General features: G+C 37.4%; 1 protein-coding gene across 2 annotated transcripts in view; it reads right to left on the reverse strand.

Moving 5' to 3' along the window:
* Positions 1 to 515: 515 nt before the first annotated feature.
* Positions 516 to 26,366, reverse strand: part of LOC134838933 (IQ domain-containing protein H-like) — a 36,642-nt gene continuing 10,791 nt past the window's right edge. The window contains exons 10-23 of one of the 2 annotated variants that reach the window (XM_063854286.1): positions 17,563 to 17,749; positions 12,943 to 13,043; positions 12,125 to 12,251; positions 9,600 to 9,666; positions 9,109 to 9,368; positions 8,337 to 8,478; positions 7,861 to 7,946; positions 7,020 to 7,253; positions 6,147 to 6,366; positions 5,374 to 5,729; positions 4,884 to 5,015; positions 1,810 to 1,971; positions 816 to 914; positions 516 to 782 (exon numbers count right to left, since the gene is read on the reverse strand). In XM_063854286.1, coding sequence (XP_063710356.1) covers positions 759 to 782; positions 816 to 914; positions 1,810 to 1,971; positions 4,884 to 5,015; positions 5,374 to 5,729; positions 6,147 to 6,366; positions 7,020 to 7,253; positions 7,861 to 7,946; positions 8,337 to 8,478; positions 9,109 to 9,368; positions 9,600 to 9,666; positions 12,125 to 12,251; positions 12,943 to 13,043; positions 17,563 to 17,749 — 2,197 coding nt within the window. In that variant the 3' untranslated portion in view covers positions 516 to 758. Of the gene's footprint in view, positions 915 to 1,809; positions 1,972 to 4,883; positions 5,016 to 5,373; positions 5,730 to 6,146; positions 6,367 to 7,019; positions 7,254 to 7,860; positions 7,947 to 8,336; positions 8,479 to 9,108; positions 9,369 to 9,599; positions 9,667 to 12,124; positions 12,252 to 12,942; positions 13,044 to 17,562; positions 17,750 to 26,366 lie in introns of both variants that reach the window. The other variant, XM_063854285.1, reaches the window with a different exon arrangement.

Below are 26,366 nucleotides of genomic sequence, written 5' to 3' on the forward strand. Positions count from 1 at the left end.
CCAATGTAAGGTGGGTTGCGACTATTTTGATATAGTTTGATATAGTTTGATATAGTTTGACTTTATCGACCCAAAAAAATAGTTCAACTTTGATCTACCATTTCCATACCCAAATCTGTAAAACCCTATTACTTTACGAAAAATTATCTCAGGTGAAACATCTTTTCAAATTTAGGCTCAGGAAAACAATACTTTTTGAATGATATAAAATAAACTCCGTCATAAATGGCTGTTAAAAAATCAGAACTTGTCTGAAGAAAAAAACAACCCCGAGCAGAAATATTACGTTACTTTTGTTACAAAAGTCGGAACAATTATTATTAATGATATCTAATTTTTGCCATTAGATGATGGCTGTACGTATAATGGAACGATAGCCAGTATTTCAAGTTCTAGAATTTTTAGCTCTGATTTTTGCACCACAATTATGTCCTAACCTAACTAAAACTAAGGTACCTTAGTTTTAGTTAGGTTAGGACATAATTGTAGTGCAAAAATCAGAGCTAAAAATTTTAGAACATATAATTATGGCAAATAACTTCATTCCTTTTTTGGCATTTACAATCCGATACTTTTTTTGTAATTCTAAATTTTACAATGGATTGTGTAATTTTTATCATGCTATTAGTTTAATATGCAAGATAAACAGAAATTATCCGTTTTGCTCGAATGCTTCCATATCTTCGCTTAGAATAGAAAGTTTTTTTGTCGAAATTTGCAAGTGGTAAGATCGAATTACTTCTAGTTGTTTGACTGCTTTATTTTTCCTGAATGGAAACAGCCTTATTGGCGTCTGCTTTTTTCAGATCTTCAGCCTTATTTGCTGTTTTCTCATCTTTGTCGACTATCTGTTTCTGTAGCTCTTCGTTCACAACAGCCACTCCTAGAATCTCCTCGATATCCTTGATCACAGCCTAAATTAAAAAACAATCACTAATGACTTTTCGGCGAGCCTCAAATACAAATAGAACAACAAATTGCAACAACTGGAACGGACAGAAATAACTAAAAAGAGCAATCTGTCAGTTATCGAGGATGTTTGCATGTCAATTTAATTATTAGGTGACCTTGAGGCATATTTTTTGTCTGGAAAATTAGCGTTTTATGCTGAAGTTGGCAGAAAAAAGTCATTTGCTTTTTTTAATTATTTCTGTCTGTTCCAAATTTTTGCAACTCTCTATATATTTACGTTTTTTTTTTGAGTTTTTTTAGTTAATGCCAAATTGTTGACAATATTGCTGACCTTGACCGTCTTAATAGGTCAAAAACATTCCAGGTTAATTAATTTTTCGGAAACCATTTTTACCTGTAGAATTCAGTTATAAGATGAAGTACTACGTCAAACTGAGCAGTTTTAGGTTAACTAATTTTTTTTCAGATTCGTTGACCAAAAACATATTGCCAGCAATTTGGCATTAACAATAGAAGCTGGAAATTTCCGTTATAACGTTTAATTAGTAGCAAAAAGTTCGGAGAGACAAAAACAATTAAAAAGAGCAAATTACCTTTTTCAGACATTTTTTACATGCAAAAGCTAATTTTTCAGACAGAAAGTATGTCTCTATGTCACCTGAAAATTCAAAAATGCATGCAAAAATTGCTCAAAATTGGCAGATTGCGCGTTTTAATTATTTCTGTCTGTCCGAACTTTTTGCAACTCTCTATAAGATGAAACACTACGTCAAAACGAGCAGTTTCAGGCTAACTAATTTCGTTCAGATTCGTTGACCAAAAAGATATTGCCAACAATTTAGCATAAACAATAGAAGCTGGAAGTTTCCGTTATGACGTAATAGTAATATAGCTGACGTGGAAGTTGGTGTGTCCCTGCATGGCGGGAGAGGAGAGTTCGTGGTGGAGCACGTGGAGGTTCCTGGCGAAGGTGGCGAGGGCGGAGGGAAGTTGTTCATGCAGACACAACATGCCCACACTCTGTCTGCTGTAGCTGTCAAGCAGAGTGAACACACAGCCCTAAAGCATGTGTATACTGAACTCATGCATTTGTGCCAGTCCTATTTTCGAATTTTTGTTCTGAAAATCCACTTACGAAAACGCTTTTGATGGTCTTAACTTCAACAAAGTATGCAAGCGTGAACAAGTTGGGAAATTTTCTAACCTAAAACTATCGCAAAATTTTACAATAATTGAAAATACATTACCAAGGATACCAAATTGGCCATTTAATAGAATTTCCTTTTGGTACCCTTCAATGGTACTTTTTAGGTCGACCAAGGTGAAAACTTTTTCTCTTGGCCTTATATTTATCGCTTTTGAGACACAAAGCTATCAAAAATAGAAACTGTTTTTGGTTCAAACTCTCCCAATTGATAATTACCCAATTTTGAAGTTAATAGTGTGTAGAAGAATGAATTAGCTCAAAGAGATATTGCTGCAATTCAAGAGAATTTAACAATATTTATACTGAATTGTTTCCTCCTGTTTTCGAAAAATGAAACATCACTCTGCTTTCAGTTTGTTCGCTTCATTGTTTTGGATCCTTTTGGGGGTGTACCTTTTCTTTTTGTTTCGCTCTCACCAACCAACAGCAGACTGCCCGAGTTGATCAACGATGGTTATCCTGCAAGATTTTGCAAGATACTGCAAGATAGCGATTACCTTGCAAGAATCTTGAAAAAGAGTTGTTGTCTTGTAAGAATCTTGCAAGTTCTTGCAATATAACTAAATTAAAAAATTTTAATAGCCGCCAGAAAAAAAGCTATTGCGATTTTTTTTGACTTAAGTCTAAAAAAGTTGTCATTTGAACTTGCAAACAATGTTCGGTTTGAACAAATTCAATAAACTTCAACTTGAATGCAAAAATTTAATTTTTCTGAAGTAAAAAGTTTCAGTCTGTGGCTATAATTTATGCAGTTCAAATTGAAACTTTTAAAAACTTTTTTTTTGATTTTTCTTGCAATGTTACTCCAAATTTTTCTGTTTTCGCACTTCTATAGATGTTAAGAATTATGTTTTGGTTACTTACGTAATATTTTTGAGCAAAAGAATCACTTAGCTTGAGATGTCTTGTATGTTGTTGATGCAATGAAATTTACAAATAAAGTTTGTCTTAAAATCGTTCTAAATTGGTTGAAGGAAGCTTATTTGCCATATTTGATTTGTTATTATCAAATCAATTATGGCATTTCATCGAATTTTATCACTTTGTACTTTATATGGTGTGTAGGGGGATGATTTTCACATAAAATATGAAATTAACATATAATTCATCTTTTTTTATTACATTTAATTTTTTCATGTTATAACTGCTCTATAGACCTTAAAAGGTGGTCTTTACATTCAGAGTTTCGCCCTGATACGAGCAGTCTTGTTGTTCCGACTTTCTTAACGAAAGTAACGGAATATTTGTGCTCGGGGTGGTTTTTTTTTTCTTCAGACAACTTTCGACTTTTTAACTAGCCATTTTCGACGGATTTTTTTTATCCATCGAAAGCTAATGTTGTCCTGAACCTAAGTTTGGAAATATATTTCACCTGTGATTTTTTTTTCGTAAAGTTATAGGAGTTTGAACATTGTCAATTTGGCCAATTTAGGACTATTAACGCACGATATATTTCGCGCTATTAACGCGTGACAGAGATTTAATCTGTCTTAGAAATCGTTCCAAATTGGTTTAATGAAGCTTTTTAGCCATAATTGATTTGGTACAAGGAGCAAAATTTATTCTTTTGTAGTTCATATGGCGTGTAGCGGGATCTTTTTTACCGAAAAAAATTTCAAAATTTAGAAAAATTTGCTCGTTTTTTTGACGTTTAATTTGTTAATGATATCCAAGTTATTACTGCTCCATAAACCTTAGAAGGCAGTCGACACATTCAAGGCTTCGCCCTGATACGAGCAGTTTGTTGTTCCGACTTTCGACACGAAAGTAACGGAATATTTGTGGTCGGTGTGGGTTTTTTTTCTTCAGACAAAGTTGGACTTTTTAACTAGCATTTTTGACGGAGTTTCTTCAAATCAATCAAAAACTATTGTTGTCCTGAGCTTAAATTTGAAAAATGTTTCATCTGAGATCATTTTTCGTAAAGTTATGGGGGTTTAAGATTGCCATTTTTGCCAATTTGGGACAATTAACTCGAGATACATTTCGCGCTATTAACGCGCGACGGAGATTTAATCCTCTTAGAAACCGTTCCAAGTTGGTTGAAAGAAGCTTATTTGCCATAATTCATTTGTTACAAGGAGCGAAATTTATTCTTTTGGGGTTTATATGGCGTGGGGGGATGATTTTAATAGAAAAAACTTTTAGAAAAAAAAATTCATTTTCTTATTACATTTTTTTTAAAAAAAGTTATTACTGCTCCATAAACCTTAAATGGGAGTCGGAACATTCAGAGCTTTGCCCTGATACGAGCAGTGTTGTTATTTCTCTGTTCTTTTGGTGATTTATTCAAGCATTTGAACGTTACAGGTACTGCTTCCTTCTTCCTCAAACGCTATAAAATGTCTTCGCCCGTAAAGCTTTCCCCCATAAAATATCATATCTTCAAAGTTTTTGCTAAAATAACAGTTATGAAAAGCGATTGTCTTGTAAGATCTTAAAATGAGATGCATCTTCTTTTAAAGATTTTTGCGCAGTTCTTGCAAGATCTTGTAAGCTAACCTTCTTTGATGGACTAGGATGAACAACAGTTACGGGGAAATCTGGTACAATTCAGTGCAGTTTTTCTATAGAAAAAATGTTAATCATACAACTCGCATACTATGAAAACTGTATGACAAGCGTTTTTTCGGACAACAAGAAAAAAATTCAAAAAAATTAAAATTAAAAAAAAAACCCTAAAAATGTTACCAATTTTTTCTATCGCAAAATCAGTTCTGTACTCAAGAATTAATCACTAATAACAGCAGCAGCCAGTTCTCACCTGTCGTTCTTTGAGGTCGTAGCCTATGCCCTGTGCCCTGCACATCTGGAAGAAGACGGAGTAGTGAATGACACTCATGTTCGAGTGGAAGAGGCGGGTGCTCAACACTGCATATCTATTCGGACTGAACTCCTGCAACAAGTCACGAGTCAGAGAAGAGAACCGAAGATGAATTAAAAGCTACATTGAAATTGCATAATCTGAGTAAAAGCTCTAAGATTTCCTTTTGGATCTACTTTTCCGTCAGCTTTATAGGCATCACAAAAATTTATATCTTTCTTTTTTTGGTTAAAACCATCGCAGCAGAATTAAGCTTTGTGAACATTTTTTTCTTCGCGAGTAAATTTAATTTTGTTTGCTGACATTTCTGACAAAACTGAAAAAAAAAGAAATTTCTGATAAACAATTGCAACATTTTAGCGCGAAATGAACTTTTTTGTTTAATGAATATATTTCTAGGTAAAAAATAGTAACAGAATTAGTGACTCGCCTTCTCTTCTCGCCTTCGTCTGCGATGCTTGCTGGCAACTCTGTTGGGCGGTGCACTCACTGTCAACAGAGAGTTGTCGGGATCAAACACTGCATTGGACACATACTTGGTCAGATTAGTCAACGACAGCTGGTCACTGAAGCCAAGGTTCAGGTCAATCGCCCACAACTGCTGCATGTCATTTACAGGGTCAATGAAGGTGACGAAGTCGATGGTGACGTAACCGATGATTGCGTAATTCTTACATGTCTCGGCTATCTTCATTGTGGCCTCGTTCAGTTGTTTCGATTCGATTGAACACTGGGGAACTGTAGTGCCCCAACATGAAAATTGAGTCTCGGCGTGAATTTGATCTCCTACAAATCAGACACTTGTTTTCTGTGTATGATACAGCCAATGGTGCTGCTTATACAATAAAACCTGATTTTTACAATGATGAGCTGAATTTTTACAATGAAACCTGAATTTTACCTCAAAAATGAGACGTAACGCCCAATTATCTTTGGAATTATTTTTACTTCATTTTGGAGCGAGTTTGATTTTTATAGCTAGGCAAAATAAAAAAACATCGAGAGACTATTTATGAATTATCCGACCACATTTTATAAATGAGTAAAATATGAAGTCCACTAAAACAGTTGCTCCGAGAAAAATCACGGATTTTCAATCCATGTATGCCTGCTGAAAAACAAACGAGAATGATTTTTTTTTGTTGAATTGAAAATAAAAAATGTATATTTGTTGACAAATTGAAGATGAAATAAAATCACTACCTTGTGACACAATTTGAATGGTTCCAGTCGGTTCAATTAAAACGTCAACTCTGATAGCAGTTGTGTTTTCAGACGAAGGGTACGCTTCAATAACGCCCCCCTTTTCCAGAAAAGCGTCCAGGAATTTTTCCCAGGTGGGGTACGCGTCAGTGTTGGCTGGCTTGGTGTGGGTTGCTAGAATTTCTGGAATTTCTTCTAGAATCTTCTGGAAAGCGGGCTCCTGAAAAAATACGTATGTTTATAAGATCAACTTACATATATGTAGTAGTAAAAAAGTTATATGCTAATTTGTTGCTAGCATTTTAATCTATAACTTCGAGAGTGGGAGTTCTTTTTGAGGGCTGAGCTCTCGCCAAAATAAACATAGTCAACATGCAGTTGCAAAAGAGACAATGAATGCAACTAAGCAGAAAAGAACACGGACTGACTTGTTTTTTTTTGAAAAACTCGCAACTTTCAGATTACAATTAAGGACGCTGCATCCGATATATCTTATTTTGACGTCTTCACCGCCGGTGTAAACTGTACGCCACCCATTTTGGGCCGATCAATCCAAAGTTTAAATGCGCCTTTGTCGCCAAGTTAAACTAATTCTGGACCAGGAGAGGGACGAAAGGGAATGTTCGAAGCGGTGCTCTCATTTTTGAAACAGTTCTCAAAACGATGAAAAAGGTTTTCAAGCACCAGATCGACAAAAACTCAGCAACCCCCTCCTCAAATTACTACAAAAAGATCGACAAAACTACAAAATCCCCCTCCTTTTTTTAAATCCTAGATCGAAAATCCTGAATCCACCCCTGCCGAAGTATAATAGACAAATAACTCATGAATGAATTGCTCTAAATTTGACTATTATACAGTTTCTGAACTAACATGTGCCCATTTCTTGTTCCATTTGTCCCCATATCGCATCTGCTGTTTCTTAGCCCACTGGAAGCACTTCAAGTGTTCGTTCACAGGACACACAGCGATGCCCCGTCCGTTGAACTCGTCGTCTATCTTGAGTAGCCAGAGTTTGTTGTCCAGGTGTTCTGTCACTAGTTGTGCCAGCGACTCCGTCAGTTGGTCCAGTGAATGGATGTCAAACTCACAGGGAGGTTGGTCTACCTGAACAAACATTTTTTAAAAACCAACCAGAAGTGATTTTAGATGAAGGTTCGCGTTGATCAGTTTTACTTAGTGACAGTTTGCTCAAAAAAAAAATTCGTTTTATTTAGTTTTATTTAGTTCATTGGCGCGCCGTCGAGATGGGAGGGTGCGAGATTGGGCGGCGGGGGGGGGGGTAATTTCAAATGGCCTAACTTCTCCGAAGGGCCCTCTTATTATTACTATATTACGACAGCCGTTTTTGACCAACCAAGCCTCGCCACAATAACAACCAACACCCAATTTTTGTTCGAAATTTTCAAAATTTTTTAAATAAATGCTTTGAAACGGCATGTTTTTCAAAAAAATTGTTGCAAGTTTTACAAGTTTTGCCAAAATGTTCTTTCTGGCGTTTCGGCAGGGTTCGAAAAATCAAATGGCTGACCTAAAAAGTTTTGATCTATTTCTTCTAGTTTTTATTTTGAATGCCATAAATTTTTTCTCGACGCAGATTTTTTTGCAATTTTGTTTTAGTGAGTAGATTGGAAATACAGCCCTCTGAGTAAATTTTTTAAATGATTCTTCGTTTTCTTTAATAGTTTCGGTGGTTTAACCAAATTAATTTTACCTTTGCAGCAACAAATATTCGTTTCAGGCCAGACTTTGTAGCGTAACTGTTAGCCACGTCGGGTTCAGGGCCAAGTACTGGTACATCTAAAATGAACAGACTCTTGCTTGCAACATTGTACGAAATTTTATGTCGACTGTGATTTTGCTAATTTTTTGGTTTCCAGTTCCAAAGATAGTCTTCGTGGATGATTTCGTCGTAATAAATGGAATGAGAACTACGATAATTTCTTGTGGTTACAGAAGATCCATCAATAGAGGATGGTTATCTTGCAAAATAATCCTAGGTAATTATATAGGTAAATTTTACAATATAACCAATCTATATTGAAATATAACAGATCTACATTCTATAACATCCTCTTTCGCCGCTAGAAGTAATTATTGCTCTCATTCTAATCATCATCATCATTACAATGAGAACTTTTATCCCTTCTGGAACTCTTATCGCTTCTTTTTATTAGTGAGAACCCCCACCTAATAAGTCGGACAGGTGCAGTTCGTCCCTGTGGATTACTCCTGGCACTATGTAGGCGGAGTTTCCGGCCACCAGGTTCTGGATTCTCTTCACAGTTAGTGGACTGTACTTGATCAGGGAGGTCAGACACATGCTGTGGTTCTAAAACAACATTCAAGTCAGACTTTTCCAAAATTCTCCATCAAAGTTGAAGATAAGTTGATAGTTTTTGAAAACCAACTTATAAAGTATTTGGTTTTTTAAATCAAAATATGCTGAGGGAAGACCTGAGACATACATAAACGTGCGTTTCAGGTGGGATCCGTCTTAAAAGAAGGACCGAATACCCGATTTTTTTTTCAGCCAATTAGGCCTAATTCAAAATTTGGACAGAAGTAAGCGAGATAATCAATCAGTTTTCAACGGTTTAAAAAGCGCTGGTTGGACGAGATATTTAGCCTATTCGATACGTCTGTCATGCAAATAGCCCCATTAATTTAATTCAACACTTCTCTCAAATTTTGTTCCCGCAGGGCGCAGATTCCATTGGTATTCATAAAACCGATTAGCTCACTTAATTCAATTTTTTGTTCGAAAAAGAGGGCGTTATTTGTACTTACTCCACCCAAAATAGTTTATAACCCATTAAAAACTAACTTCACGAGTTGTTCTAATTATATTTTAAAGCGGATTTAACCAATCAGATTTGAGCTTTGTCATTTCTGGTTTTAGTGTTTGCTGTTTGGGCGGAATTAGCAAGAAGAGCCAAAAAGTATTAAGTAGCCCTCTTACGGGAAAACTCTCCAATGCGTCTGGAACGATAATGGTGAATCTTTCGTCCATCTGGGTCTGATGTTCCACATCTCCAGAAAGGACAGCTGGCTTCAAACCCAACAGTTTTGAGAAGTATTGCTGGAACTCCTCACTAACAGGCACAGGTGATATGTAGATTATTTTCACATTCGGGTCGGCTAAGTCACACAATCGGCCCATTTGACGACTCTGCTCTAGTGCCATATCTTCGAGGGTGTAGCGCACACGCGCACTGTGGCCTGAAAACGTTCAATTAGCCGATGAAAAAATGTGGATTTAATCGTTCACTTATTAAGTTCGAGAGTATAATTTGTAACAATCGCCTCACAAAAACAGTGATGTTAGCTGTGAAATTTTTTCTATATAATTCTCGCTTCACACAAAGGCGCAGAAACAAAGAAAAAATACGAGCCTTTGCATCTAAGAAGTAAAATTTTCGGCTTGTTCAATATTTTCTTTCGGAAACTCACCAAGTGACGGTATGTGAATGATAATTCTTTGATTCGCCTTCATTTCATCCCAAGTTGACGATAGTAACTGAAACAAGACTGATTGTATCAGGGCAAAAATTCATTTTCTTAACTGTCATTTTAGGAATCTTAATTAGTTGTTGACATAGATTATTTGATTAAAAAAACGCATAAAACATTAAAACATTTTTTGCCTTTAATCAAACTCGAATTCCCGATATGCAGTGCAAATCGATACCGTTCATAATCATAATGAAATTTGACAAAATATTATATAACTTTACGTTTCATCGCCGCGGGAACCGTTAGGGTTGCAAAACTCAAAAGCAAATACCTTAAGCTCAATAGTTTGTGGTAAAAAAATCTTTTTGGCTGGCTCTAGCTCTCTGTAGCTCTGATTAAAATTTTTCTTGAGAAACACTTTTTTCTCCAAAGTCACTCGAGAAGAATTAATTACCGCAAAAAAATGAGTTTAAGGGAATCAACTGTGAGTTTTAAAAATCTGAGGGATCTCGCGAAGATATAAAAATTTTATGTCAAATTTGTGGGGTCGTGAAATGTGATTTTCATTTGTGTGGAATTTTTTGTTATCAAACTTAAAACAGACCATTCAATCATGAGGACAAGGATCAAGATACGAGCTGGCGAACCGCTGTTGTGCATCTGCTTAAAAACTAAATGCATTTTTTGCTTTATTTTCCTGGGCTGGGTAATGTTGCCTCACTCTCAAGCAACGAGCACGGATCATGCTTGGCCCAAAACATCCGACATTTCGATTGAGAAGCGGAGACGCAACCACTTCATCACCGCTCCCTTAGTTCTAGGCGATGTTTTGTTATGAATTTTTGTTTTTAAGCTAGGCGAAAACAAAAAAGTTGAAGTTTTTTTAAAGCTATTTAAAAACAAAGTGATAAGTTTGGCATAAAATAATAAAATAATAAGAAAAAATTGCATGCTTTAATTCAATTTGACAACTTAATTGAAATATTCACAAAATTTTCCAGTTTTAGCCTGATAAGATCAAAATTTAAGTGTTAAAAGTTTGAGTAGTATATGGAATTGATAACGAATTGAAGTAAAACGGGAACATAATCAATTATAAAACAATTATAATTGTACTTTTATCAAAATTATAATTAATTATAAGCGCCAAATTTAGACTGTTATTTGGCGTGTTATAGAGTGTTATAATGAAAAAATTTAATGTGAAATTTTAAGAAAAAATAATCAACTATAATTGATTATAACTTTTCCGAAATTATTAAATTTAGAGTGTTATAATGAAAAAATTTAGTGTGAAATTATAAGAAAAATTAATCAACTATAGTTGATTATAATTTTTCCGAAAATCTCCTATAATCTCATATAATCTCTTATACTCTCATAATCTTTTATAATCAATGATAATCAATTATGATAGATTAGAATCCTTTTTTCTGTCAAAAATCTCTTAAATTGAGATGTATTATCACTCTTTGGTTCATCTGAACACAAAGTTTTACCACAAAAAAAAGTTTCATAGAGATCCCTTCATATTAGATGAAAGAATCCCACGGTGGGAGAAATACAATTATTCTATATAAATCAAGAAACTAAAGCAGTGTGCTGATACTTTGGTGGTCAAAAAATCTTAAAATGTGTATCATGAAACAGCTATAATCAAGGAGAAAAGAAAAAGAAAGCGTTATAAATTTGAATTGATTCGAAAACCATTAAAACATTTTTCGAACGTCTACAAAAAGCATAAAATCTAAGCATTTCAGGTGGAAAGTCGGAGACAAAATGGGAAAATAAAAATGTTTATAAACAATTATAATCGATTATAACGATTATAATTGATTTTTTTTGCAACACAAATAAAATAGTAACTTGGATAAAGTTAATCGGTTGTAATTGGTTATATGGTAACATAATTTTATAATCTGATTATAATTGATTTCAAAAAGAGAGATTATAATCGATTATCAATTGGTTGAAATCTTTTTTTTTCTCATTTTTTGTAAGACTGGTTGAAACTAGTTGCGGGTAAGGCCAATTATATTGCCTCAATTCATTTCTGATCAATTTAGTAGTGCTGGGTAAGTCGCCACACATAAATAATTTTGTTACACTTTCAGCATCAAAATATGAAGTTACCAGAGTAAGCAGCCTCGTGTCTGGTTAATATAGTGGTGTGCGCACCCGGCCGGTGCCATGAATATCACCGGTTCTATCCCCTGGAAACATTCTTTTAAAATTGGTGTCAACAGAAAAACACACCGAACACATATATTCCTCTTTCTTTGATAGAACTATTCATTTTTGGCGCAAAAAAAAATTAAATATTGAACACATTTTCCAACTACCTTTTTTAAAAGTCTTTGAAACGCCTTCATTTGATGTAATAACCCATAATAACATATAGTTCGATGTAATAACCCATTAAAACCCATAATAGACAATCCCCAACTCCCTCCCCCCCACCCCCCCCCCCCCCCCCCCAAATCCCTTCCCCCTCCCCAAACCACTGCTGACTGAATGAATACCTTCATTCTGAGTCTGTAGGAGTCGATGAGACTTCTGTTGGTGTTGACTAATTGTTTCCTGATCTTGCTCAGCTTCGCATTCATTATCCACGAGATCGCAATCATTCCAGCCGCCCATTTCTGCTTCCTATGGTGTGAACATAAGGAAAAAAATAAGGATTAAAAAACTAACATGAAATTTTGAAATTTAATGCGCAAACATTGTTTTTGCAGACAAATCATTGCAGCATAAAAAATTGCGACAGAAGTAAAATGTTTTCCCGGTGCATTATTTTATCATTATCTTGAAGATGAAGTTCAAAGTCTTCATTTAGTGTTCATGAAATGCTATGAACTTTTGACAAAAAAAATTGAAACTGTATCCATGGATTATCCTTCATTAAATTCTTCATTAGAAACTTTAAAGCCCCCCCTCCCAACCTCTCATGAGCATCAATTTCATCGTGTAACTTGTGGTTTAACAAGATTAAGTATGACACAAAAATATGTTTGTCATGGCGCCCATGTAAACAATCTCCTCCCTCTATAGACCAACTGAAAATTCAACCAGTATGGTCTACATGTGATATGCGCAAATCTGATTGGTGCGAAAAAAATGCTTTTAACCTAGTAAACAATCTCCTCTCTAAAATTGATTTAGCCAGGGTGGAAATTGTTCACTTGGCCTTTGTCGTGGCTTCATTTGTCCATGTGTCAATTTTCATAACAATTGGACAATGCGAACAAACATTTTACTTGTAAAAATTAGCAGGATGTGTGGGGGGGGGGGGGGGATAATAATAGTTAAGTTATTTATTTATAGTAGATGTAGTTCGAACCTGTAGTGGAGATAGGCACTTCTCTTGACGTGCATTCGCCACATGCTTTGGATGAGAGTGGCCGCCTGGTGTTTGCCCTGGCTGGTTTTGAACCTCTGACCCTGTAATTATGAAAATACAAGCCCATCAGTAAACTGTATCAAAATAAAAATTAATTAAAATTGCCGGTTCTGCGATTCGCAGAGGATCTATAAAAGCCTTTGCGGTCTGTCAAAGCATAGTCCGTTTCCCTTATTTCCCCACATTCCAGACTGAGTTATTATTTTTTTGAGCGATGCCCTTTTTGTGCGGCTCAAGGCCGTTTTTCTTGCGTTTAGAACTTTCACGTGGTGCCGCTTTTGCAGCCGAATTCGGCCAGGCTGGTGGTAGACCTGAAGCTGGAGGTCAAGTGAGAGCTCGTCCTCACACTATATCATTATCATGGTAGGGGATCGATTTATCGCTCTAAAGATTGCGATGTGAACGCCTTACCCTTATGCTAAGTGCCTATGTTATGTTCTAAGAAAGTTATAAGGTTTTGAAATTGTAAATAGCTGGTTGAAATTTATCATTTTAGAAAGATAGAAACAAAATTGTTGATTTATCAAACTAAGAACTCTGAAGCTTTTTTTTTTATTTTCAAGCATTTTTTTTAGTTTCATGCATTTAAAAAAAACTAAAACATTTTTTATTTCTTCATCACTTTTCTGATATATAAAGCTTTTTTTTCTGTTGCTCCCGCCTACATTAATTTTGTGATCGAAATTCGATGAAAGTTTTGCAACAGAACCATGAATCAGGTTGTGGAAGACCTGAAGCTAGAGCCAAGTTCTTTAAAAAACTGAAAGAGCTTGATAACAGAGTATAATGGAAGATCGGTCTAAATGAAACTTCCGTCGATAAACAGGTAACTTACACTTCGTGCTGTTTTCCGAGAACTACGTGTATTTTCGGTTTCAGCTGAGGCAATAATTTTAGGTCTGAAATGGTTCACAAGCTGATGGACTTCTGGGTCTGTAAAAGAGCTCAATTTTTGGGCGCGTTTCCATTCTAACTTCGCTTTGGATTTTGGTAAAAATAATCGGTTTGGAGTCGGTATACAAGTTTGAACTTCTGGAGGAAACTTGAATTTAACTTTTTGAGGCCTCGAAGTCACAATAAGAATCGGATTATTCAAACTTTCACGGCTAGAAAATTCAGCGGGATAAAAATCAGGCAAAGTGTTTCGTCTTCTTGATAATTTTGACTTAATTTCAGTTGAAGTCTTTTCTGCTTCATTCCAAAAACTTTTAACGCTTTTTCCAGAATCAAGCTGGACTGATTTTGGTCTCGACGAAAGTTGCAACACAACTCCGTGCTTCGGAGTTCTAAAAGACCGGTCAGAATAGTCAAGGGCGGATGTCAAGACCCGATCAAAAAGTTTATTGTCTGTATTCAGTGGATAAAACAAGTAACTATTTTTTGTTTGCATTTGGCAGTTTTTTTTAATAACACGCCTGCTTCAAATTTCTCAATTTTTAATGAAAAGCCAATAAAGATGCTCGGGTAAATCGTTTTATCTTTTTTATATGCTCTAAATGGTGTTTTAAGATTCGCCAGACGAGTTTTTTGCACTATAAAAACGTCCAAAAACCGTTTTATTTTCTGCAACCACATTTTATCAATACGCACGTTTTAGTTTATTTACCTGTAAAACTGAGGAAAAAAGTACAAAAGGCGGGATAAGTCCTAAAAGCACACTACGTGTATTACAAATCAAAATGGTTTCTATTGGTGGTTTCAGCGCTGTGATCTCAAATTTTTACAAAGATAGCCGGCTACTGCAAGTAACACAGTATGTTCCGACCATTTTTTTTTCAAATTAGTCTCGTTTTTTTTCTGCGCGGTGTGATAAAAAAGATCTGAACGAAAAAAATAGATTTTAGTCATATATGAGAGTCATAGTAAAAATGTGAAAAATTAGAAACATTTTTTTGTAGAAAATTGACTAGAAAAAAAAACGAAAAAAAACAAAACAAAAATAACTAACTGTGTTGAAAATTTTGAATTTTTGATTCCCAAAATAGCGTTAAACAGCTCCGAAAACTAATGTTTTAAAGTCAATAGAATCACGACTGCAAAGGTTTTTCATATAATAAAACAATCGACAATTCAAAGGATTATTTGAGGTACTTGTTTTTGCGTGAAAAACAAAAACTTAAAAAAAAAAAGATATAAGACACACTCGAATACAAAATTCCTCCCCATCTTCAAGGGTCGGCACAATTTTTTCTCAATAACCTAACTATATTAGGTTTGGATTAAATTAGAAAAAAATAGCGTTGTGATTCTATCTCAGCAAAAAAACTATCAATAAATTATTTTTTGTTTTCAAAATTCTGACATTTTCATTTTTGTTCAAAAAAATCAAAATGAAGAGTTTTTGTCTTAAACCACACGATACGTTATATCAAAAATGAAATTTATTAAAGGAAGAAATTTTTTTGCTTTTTTTTTGTTATGGAGTTTTTTCACTTCTTTCTCATATAAATGTTTTTTTTTTTCAGTTTCTTTTTTTTTGTTGCCATTTAATTACCTTCCCCGATGACGACTGTTCCCCAAATATTTGACCCCTTCACCCGCCTGAGCACTCCTGAATAACTCGACCGGAAAAAAGAATATTTTGGTGAAAACTGTCAAAAAACTTTTCATTTTTCAACGTCGAGAAATTTTCAGTAATTCAAACCCCCTCCCACCGAGAAGATCATGGAATCCCTATTGCCCCTTTCGCACACACACTCAAAAGGGTATGCGAAAGGGTGTCAAAGGGTGGCGTGTTAAATGGGGTGCAGGCAAATGCAATGACAGAATCCGATTCCGCGAAAAAAGTTGATAACGTCGGGTGAATATTTCTCATGTTTCATAGTTTTGCAGAAATCATGCATGATTTAAAATATATTGAAAAAAAATCAATTTTCAAGGATTTATTGGAAAAGAGTCATTTTCTAATGAATAATGGATCAAAATGGATTGTTATTTACGAAATGATAATAATCCATTGAAAAAAAGTCTTTTAGAATTGGCTCTGGTAATCGATAATTTTGTTCAACATTTGTCATGAAATCTTAGAACATTTGTTAATTTTCAAAATTCAGTGAAAAAAAATTAACACCTTGAAGATCGTCAAATTTCAAGAATAGTTTTTTTTTGGCTTTTTTTATACAAGCAACCCAATATAAGAAAACTGAATTGATAAAATTCTTAATTCAGCTGTGAATTTTTAAAATTAAAATCCACATCAAACGAAACAAGAAGATTGTATGTTCTCACTCGCTATTTGCACTTTTCTATCAGTGAGCGTGATTTTCGAAAATTTTTTCGACCTTTTTCTAGGTCAACCAAATTGATTTTCCGAGCATAAAGCGCTAGAAAAAACTGTTTTAGCCAAATTTTTGAAAAAAATTAGTCCAAAATAGGTATTTGCAGACACTTTTGGAAAATTTTGTCCAATTAATTGCGTATTTTTTTGGCGCGCTTTCCCCTCAAATTGAGTCAATATTGTCACCAAAGGCACCCAAGAAATTTTTTAGTGTCCGTCAGCCAAAAATGGATATCTCAAAACAGTACAAAGGGGGACACGTTTGGATCGGCAGAGGATAGAATTCCTGAAGAGGGGCGTCCGCCACCCATGACCGACACGACCAAACACGCCTGTTTTTTTGACCGACGCGATTTCGACCGGGGGATAAAACCCGATGTTTCGGCGAAGTTCGACCAATTCCGATATGTTTCGTCTGGCGCTAGAAACAATTGTTTCGACAAAATTCGATCGAACCTTATAAGTCTCGACCATAATCAACCACGCAAGACTATATATAATTTTTTGTCACTAGTTCCTTGATAAAAATCCAGTTTTTTGTCAGAGTTCGATAATATGGGTTTATAATAAACTTTTGAGCTGTATGTAGCTGTTGGAAAACAAAAAGCATTCAAAAGCTTTTCGAAGGACTGAAATGGATGTTTGCTAATCCAAGCAATGCAGAATTTGCACATGTCTATAGATATAACGTTCAAAGTTGGGGGCTTTTTGGGTATGAATTTTTCCTTTTCCTATAATTTTGAATTATCTGGAGCAAAAGTACGCAAAACAATGTCTGCGAGTGAGAAAAATTATAAAACAGTGTACAAGGGATTATTTAGCTCCCTGATTTTAATTAACTCACTGTGGTACAACTTTTTTGCAATTGAAAAGCACGATTTTTGTAATCTTAGCGCATGCATTATATAAATTGTTCACATTGAACTGAACTCCACTGTTACTGTGGCTTTTTTCTTAGCTTCAGAACAGGTCATTTTAGCTATCAAGCCAAAAATTTGTTTTTTTTTTGCCGTCTAGTGCGAGTAATTTCTGTATCATTTCTCCCGTTAATTTTATGGGAGAAATGATATAGAACGTTTGACAACGTGCGAGTAATTTCTGTATCATTTCTTCTGTTAAATTTATGGTAATATGTTCACTTAAGTACAAAATGAAAGCTATCTGCCTGCTGCCCGCAGAACCCTATCCTTCAATATCTCCCCTCCCCCTCCTTTTTTTTGATTACCCTTAAATACCTCTATAATTAATACCTCTATGATTACTCTGGAAGCTTCTGTACTTACAGGCGTGTTCATCTCATTCATGACCGTGTCCAGATTGACTACAACAGACAACAACTCGTCCCTGGAGGGAGAAGTCTCCAGTTCATACTTCATGGCCAGATCGGCCAGCTTGTCCCCATTCACAAGGGCCACTGTGATCTTGAACTTAGATAGGAGAGCTTCCAAATCACCCAGAGTCCGGATGATACTAAACAGTAAGATTAAAGACTCATAGTGATTGAGTTTTAGTTTCATGGTTAAAATTGTATTTAATAATTTTTCGTCTTCCATATGTTCAATTATTTTGAAATTTAGAGCGTTTGATGGATCAAACGATTCGCTTTATTTGATTTGTCCCACAGCAAAAAAAGCCATTCAAAATTTATAATAATAATTTTTAATGAAATTTTGAGCTCTTTTTAAGCCCTACAAATCAAATATATCAAAATATGTGTTGTTTTATTTGTTTATAGTTAATTGTTAATAGTTTTGCGTGTTTGAACAGGTAAATGGATAATGTTATGATAAAAACTATGAAAAAAAAATTGTACACAGTTGTTAAGTTGTTAAACTGTTACCCATGCCAGTTTTTAATGCAGTATAATAACATGCCAATTTTTTTTTTCAAAGTCAAAGTTCAAAAGTATAGGAAAAGGGCCAAACTTTGCGTAAAATAAACTCATAATAATTTTTTTACATTAGCATCATTTTTATCCTGCAAAAATGTTTTTTTTTTGCTTTGCTACTGATGTTTCTGCGAAATCCAAATTGTTTAGGGCGTTGAAACTAGAAAACATATAAATGAAATTAGCTTTTTTCTTCGAAACCACATAAACTAACTAAAAAGAACTGGGGCAATTATGATAGATTTTTTCAGCCTTTTTATTCCAACAGAAACCTTTTCATTCGATTAAAGTGATTTAAATTTTTGCTACTTTCGTTTGTTCATAATTGTTTTAAACTTAAATTAACTAATGCAATGTTTCATTCAGTTTCACATTTTATTAAACTCAATCTCGTTTCATGGTAACTTGCAGTTTTTTTGTCATTCTTTGACTCTAATTTTTTATCTAAAATGAATTAGGGGTTGGGTTGATGGGGAGGCGAGGGGTAAAGAGGTTATTGGAGGGAGGGATTTTGGGCTGGTAAAATGTAGGGAAAAGGTGAATATGATATGAACAAGTTCGTTCGGGTTTGACTTTGACAAAAAGCTGCAACAAAACAGCAAACAATTCACATCTACAAAAAATGAAAGAATTTGATGGTTTTTTGAACTAAAAATAATCGGTTTTATCGAAAACAAAAATGTTTTATAATCGATTATAATGGATTATAATAAAATTTAATTTGCCAATGCAATCCTTTATGATGGAATAAAAAGCCATTACAAGGTTTAGAGGTCTAAATTAGCCAAGATTATCAGTTTTTTAGAAAATATGTTAATCAACAAAAATGCATTATAGTCGTTTTTTGCCCATTAAAATTCTCAGCGGGAAGCTTGAAAGGTGGAAGTGTGATATCATGATAACACCTTAATGGTGGTAAAAAAACTTTAAAAAAAATACACAGAGAGAGATTGTCGAGACTGCGCTACCAATCTGCACCTTATAGATTGTTTTAGAAACTGCTAGGCAATTTTTTTTTAGTTTTGTTGCCTAATTCAATTGCTCTTTTTTTCTAAATTTCTCTATGATGGCGATGTGATTTTTTGTTATTCAGGACCAAAACCGCCTTTGTGCGCTAATCTCTACAAAACAAAGTTAAAATCAATATTTTATTCGTATTTCTCGGTAAATACTCGTGTTTGGTCATAAATCGGAATATATCCACAATTTTTGTATAAACTGACATAATCAGTCATAAACGACTATAACTCAAACTTTTTACTTACATCATCGTATATCGGACGCAACGCCAGCTTGACCTTTTCCGAAACTGTTTGACTTTTGAAGCAATTAAAACCAGCTTGACTTTTGCAGAAACTGCAAAAGTGCAAAAAAAAACTGCTCTTTTGTAGGTCGTAGTTTTAAATTTGAACGATTTATGTTTCACGCATTAGTTACGTTTTGCGCTGCAACATCCTCCGCCCCTAAAGACGGAAGAACAGGTGCGAGTTTTACGGTCGGTCGTATCAGCTCGCTCGTAACAGTTTTGATATCGGCGGATCGGGCGCATCCGTCTTTGCCGTAGTGTAGTTTAGCAATACGGGCGAGTGGGTAATGCCCACGTGGGCTGTCGGGTTCGACTACCCAAACCAAGTCGCCGGTTTTCAGTGTGACATCCGAATCATTATGCCACTTTGCTCTCTTGTTGAGAGATGGTACATATTCACGCAGCCAGCGTGACCAAACTGCGTTAGCGTACGATTGTGCTCTGGCGTAACGCTTTTTATAATCAAAGTTATCTTCGAAACTTAACGACGGGAAGCTAGCTGCGCTGTGACCGCGAATGAAGTGATTCGGGGTGAGTGCCTCTAGGTCGTGCGGATCGGAACTGACCGGAGTGATCGGTCTTGCGTTAAGTAATTGTTCAACTAGGCAGAGCGTTGTTCCTAGAACTTCCTCAGTTAATCTCCTGTTGCCTAATATGTCGTACAACACTCGCTTAACACTTCTCACTAGCCGCTCCCAGGCGCCACCGTGATGAGGGGCACTGGGCGGGTTAAACTTCCACTTAATGCCTTTGTGGACGAAAACGGCCGGGGCGACTTTGTTCCAATTTTGGACACAGGATAGGAGCTCCTTTTGAGCACCAACAAAAGTCGTGCCATTGTCAGAAAGAATGGTTTTGGGGGTACCTCGCCTTGCAATAAATCGCTCTACGCCCATGACGCAGGAACTAGTATCGAGAGATGGAACCAACTCGATGTGAACTGCTCGAGTCGTGAGGCAGGTAAATAGGAAACCCCATCTCTTTTCGGTACTTCGGCGTATTGGCACTTGAAACGGGCCAAAGTAATCAACACCTGTGTTGGAGAAGGGAGGCTGCTTGTAACCCAGTCTTTCAATCGGTAGGTCAGACATAATGAGCACAACTGTTTTTGCTTTGCGCTTACGGCATGTTATGCAAGTATTTTCGATGTTCCCAAGTAACCAGCGCAACTTCAGAACAATGTATTTCAACTGAACTACAGCACGCATGTAATCCAACCCCTGATGTGCATGTTGAAAGTGCATATGCCAAATCAACATATGAGCAACTCGGTGTCGACCATCCAGTATTATTGGATGTTTGCTATCAAAGTCGGTATCAACAAGACGGCTGATACGTCCAGTTGAACGCAGGATGCCAGCTGGGCCGATGAACGGAGAATATTTAGCAATCCGACTTTTCTTTGTTATCAGTTTATCGGACTGAAGTATTTTCACTTCGGCAGGAAATGATTCGGACTGAGCGAGATAAATGAGCTTCTGCTCGGCAATATCTAACTCGGACGGGTCGGTTATTTCAAGCGTTTTTGTACGGAAGTGTTTATGCGATGGTAGCACACGAAGCATAAACGCTAAAACACGTTTGTACTTTACAATTGAGCTCAATTTATCCCAATTTTTAAACAGACGGATCGAAGGCGCTTTCTCAGATGAAGCATCATCAACAAACGTAGATGCAGTCTCAAGGCATGTATCAATGTCACAGAGTGGGCCTTTTAATTGGATCTTTTTGATGATATCAGTGTTCGGCTTGAATGGCCAATCACATGTCCTCAATATACTAGGGCCTCTAACCCAGCTGCTATCCTTGAGGGCTTCCGAAGAAATCCCTCGTGTGCCGGTATCAGCTGGGTTATCACCACTGAGTACATGATTCCATTGATCAATGGTGGTGGACTCCAAGATTTCACCAGTGCGGTTTCCAACAAACACAGGAAGTTTGTTGCACGAGTTAAGCCACTGGAGAACGAAGGTAGAATCAGTCCACATGAATACATTGCTTACTTTGAAAGTAAGCGCTTTCAAAATCTCTTCTTTGAGTCGAGTCGCAAGCAGAGCAGCCTGAAGCTCTAACTTGGGTATGGAGAGCATCTTCATAGGCGCTACACGGGCTTTCCCAAATACAAAAGCTAACTCGGTCTTTTGCGATTTAGCAAGTCGGGCTCGGAGAAACGATACGGAGCAAAAAACGTCCTGCGAACTATCACCGAACGTGTGAAGTTCACAGCGGTCGAACGGTTCGGTAAAGTAGCTACAAGGTATCGTCAGAGTACCTAATAGTGGAAGTCCTGAGTGCCAATCTAGAAATTGTTGTTTAATTTCCTCTGGGAGATCATCATCCCACTTTTGACCACTGATTCTCCATATGTCTTTTAGTAAAAGGCGCGCTTTCACAGTATATGGAGCTACCAGTACTATTGGATCAAAAACTGAGGAAACAAAACTCAACACGGTGCGTTGAGTAATTGCTTTATCTAGTGGTCGATCAACACCTCTACTTACTACTAGGGTATCTTTTACATGATCCCACCTGAGACCAAGAACATGCGACGATTGGTCTGGACTCTTACAAATATCCTTAACTGACGGGTTGGACTCACGGTTGTCCGGATTAAGAGCGGTTGTAACTTCGGGTACATTGCTAACAAACTTTGTCAGGTTAAACCCACCTAATTTGAGCATTGCGACTAAGTCTCTAAGAGCGTCAGCGGTATTTTCGAACGAGTCAAGATAGTCGTCCATGTAAAACTTCTGGACAACGGCTGAAGCGGCTTCGGGGTATTCAGCTTGATTATCAGAAGCAGTTTTTTGTAGCGCGAAATTCGCACAAGTTGGCGAATCACGAGCGCCAAAAATATGACGGGTGTATTGGTGAACCATCACACTTGAAGTGGGGTCCTCCCGCCACAAAAAACGGAGAGACGGTTGATCTCGCGCAAGTACTCCAACTTGTAAGAACATACCTTCTATGTCCGCTGAGACGGCGTACTTGTGTTGACGGAACCTCAACAGTTCAAAAATAAGGTTTTGAAGGAGATCCGGGCCAACCAAGAGAGATCTATTTAAGGAAGTGCCATGAAATTTGGATGCTCCATTGAGCACACGGCGCACCTTGCCGGGTTTGTTCGGGTTCAAAACCGGATGGTGTGGAAGATACCACTCACGTTCGGCTCGTGAGCTGGGATCGTGCGGGTTGACGGTTATGACATATCCTTTACTTATATCTTCTCTGATTGTTTCGGTATACTTCTCGCGAAGTAACGGATCTTTATCTAATCTTTTCTCTAACGACTTTAATTGGGCTAATGAAGAATAATAATTGTTAGGAAAGCTAACATCATTATCACTCCACGGCATCGGTACAGTGTAACGCTCACCATCGTGAACGGTTTCAGTTTTTAGGATCGACAAAGCACGCTTGTCTGCGGCGGAACGGGCATCTACTTGCTTGAACGCACCATACGACTCTAACTCATACCAAGTTTTGATTTGGTCGGTCAGAGAAGTATCGTCCGTAACGCAGTTAAAGGAAGAAGAATTTAAGGACGAACGATCAGGAGACGGACCACTAATGACCCAACCTATCGGAAGTCGGACGGCGCACGGTGAGTCAAGTTCATCTCCGAAGACATGTTCGAGGGGTCTTATCGCATGATAGAAGTCCTGTCCTATAACTATCTCAATCTCTTTGTAATTATACGCAGTCGTCTTTAACGGGGCTAGTTGCGGGTATTTGACCTGCAATTCGGAAACGTTTTAAACATCGGGTCCTATATACATGTTGTGCTTAACGAAAGCGACAAACGAAAACGAAAATTCACTTTCATTGGGCTTTGCGGAAACTTTCAAGTGAACTCGTTGAGTTTTAGATACCTTGGCTGAGTTAAAACCATCGGTCGTAACATTTACGGGCGTGCCAACTAATTTCAGACGTTCAACGAGTGCCGCGGAAACCCAAGAATGAGTGGAACCGGTGTCACAAAGTGCTAGTGCATTCGAATTTTCCGAACCAGAGGACACATCTACCAACGCAACGGGAAGAATACCTTTTGCAGTTTCCTCACAAGGTTTAACACAAGCTGCGTTGTTTGCAGAAGTAGTGTTTGTATTAGTTTGAGTCGATGGTGATCGGTCGGCCTCTTTGGGCGGGAAAACTTTCTCGGCTCCATGAAGAAGCACATTGTGAGTGCTCTCACAGTCCTGTTTTGGGCATTTTCTTGCCCTTTGGCACTTTCGGAAGGTATGATTGCCTTGTAAACAAGAAAAACAGAGCTTTTGTTCTGCTACATATTTAGCCCTTTGTGTTGCGTTTTTCTCTTTGAACACGGAACAGTTCCAGAGTGCATGCTGCCCTTTGCATAGCGAGCATGGAGGAAACCTGGTCTTTTCTCTACTTTTCTCATCCTTAGAACTTACCTTAGTGTTACCTGCAAGCACTTTTGTAACTACTTTTTGTTTAACTGGCTGCTCGACTTTGACTAAAGATTTCAATCGCTCATGGCCTTCTGCCTTATTCTTAAGCCAATCGTTGAAGTCTAGCAATGTTAATCGCTGCCAATGTTGTCTAACAGTATGCATGGACCATGCCTCTTTTAGATTTGTGGGAAGCTTACTGACGGCTTGATTAAATAGGTTCACACTTTTCAATCGTCATTGAACGACAAAGACCTAAAAACAGCTACGAGCCCAGAAATCACCGCAGAAAAACTTATAACATGATCAGAGTTGTGCATCTTCAATGCGGGAAAATTCTTCAACTTATCCAAATGTGCACCAACTACAACATGAGGCTGCCCAAACTTTCTCTGGAGAGTTGCTAGAGCATCCTTATACAACACTCCACTGTAGCCGTATTCCGCAATTGCACTCTTGGCTTTGTCTTTAACGTGCGTTTTCAGATATTTGAGTTTTTCATCATCAGTTAGCATAGCCGAATCAACTGTTGCTATGAACTGCCCGAACCATTCATACCAGTTAAGTGGTTCTCCATCAAACACTTCCAAGTTCAACTCCGGTAGACGGTCTTTGCGGCTATGCAGAATGATATCTGCTAACTCTCTCGCCGAGATGGGTTGTTCGCTATTAGGCACGTAAGACGGGCCCGTAGTGGGCGCAGGAGATGTAGGTGGATCACCTTGATGCGCTGTTTCAACAACTGGATGAGTTTGCGGCTGGGTGTAGTACACAGTCCCAGATTTTGTATAAGGAACTACGGTGTTTGGTGGAACAACAGGAGTTGTCACTGAGAAAACGTTTGAGGGCGGTGCGCAGTATTGAGGAACTGGCATCGTTTGCGCAGTCGCGGCAGGTCTCCACAAACTGCTATACGGGTTATAGTGTTCACTTGAGAAACTTGTTGGGTTGTTTGGAACATTTATAGGTTGATGGGATGGCGCTGCAGGTGCCTGATACCCAGTTGAAACGGGGCCGGAATGTGGCTGACTGACCGGAAGCAAAGAGGGAATAGGAACGGTTGACGGGACAAATGGTTGAATAATCGGAAGCGAAATGGGAATCGGAACGGTTAATGGAGGAACAAAAGGGTGACTCGCCGGAAGCGAAACTGGATTAGTAACGGTCGACACAGAAGGCGGTGCCACATTAATGGTGGGATTACCAAAGGGCATTGAAGCGGGAATGCTACCACTTGCTTGTGGTATCATATTGTGATTTTGCGAAACTTCAGCATGAGGTGTTGAAGCTAAGTGTGGAGTAACAAAGTTTGAGCTGGAGGCAACGAACTGTGGTAAACTAGATGGGTTCTCGATTGAGTGCAATGACAGACGCGATTGGACCAAACTTGATCTCTGAGCCTGAATTCGATTCCTATTGTGGCTTCCCGGTTCACTGTATGTGGTTTGACCAGCGTTGACAAAGGCACCCCCGCTGACGACGGCACCAACCCCTTGCAAAACATCAGTAGCAATCAAAGTGGAACTCTCGACTACTGGATGACTTTGCTCTGAGCTTGCAACAACTTCGGCTTGCTCTTGCTCAGTGACAACGTTTTCTACCCATTGTTCAGTACGTTGTGGGTCAACATGTGTTACGCTAGCATTTCCTATCTTCTCACTTGCTTCAGAAAGCTCTTCTTCCAACTCGAATTCCTTTAACTCAATTTCAGCCAGTTTCCTGCGGTGTACCTCAGATAGTTCTTCCAACTCTAAACTTCCTTGCTGTTCTTTTATTTTATTTTGCTGCGCTTTCAACTTCAATGACACCTTTGCTTGTCTCTGAAGTTCCTCTTGCTGCTTCTTCAAAACCAACAAATCTCGCCTCTTCTCAGTTGATGTTTTTGACTGCGCGACGGTATATCGACTGGATTTATGCGAACCTGATTTATGATGTCGACTACTGTACCGCGACACCTTAGAGCGCGCATCTGCTTCATGTGAATCTTGTGGTTGTGTTGTTACGATCGTACTTAACGATTCTGCAACATTGTCAAGCTCTGTTTCCTCGGGTTCAACGTTTAAGCCAGCTTTATATGATGCAGCCTTCTGTAAAACTGTATCGTTTCTTGATGTAACCGTATGAAGCCACATATCCTGCGCTGGTATCAATTTATCAGGATCAACACTTTTAGAAGCTAACTTAATCAATTCCTCATTTATTTCAACTGCAGTCTCTATCAGGCTCTTGCAATTCTGAATCTGAGTGTCAATCTTTGATGAGCGACTCTGACTTTCAATGTTCTCAATTATAACTTCATGGCACTTGTACAGTTCATTTTCAAGCTTGGTTCGCTTCGCAAATAACCTTTGAACCCTCTTCTGAAAGTTCTCATCCATGGCTCTAGGGTCTATACTTAACTCAAACTATACTTAACGGTTATCGGACGTTTGCGGGGCGATTCGGAACGGTTTTCGGTGAGTAAAGTTACCAATGGGGCTG

This window comes from Symsagittifera roscoffensis, chromosome 2 (genome assembly GCF_963678635.1).
Source record: "Symsagittifera roscoffensis chromosome 2, txSymRosc1.1, whole genome shotgun sequence".
NCBI classification, from domain to species: Eukaryota; Metazoa; Xenacoelomorpha; order Acoela; family Convolutidae; genus Symsagittifera; species Symsagittifera roscoffensis.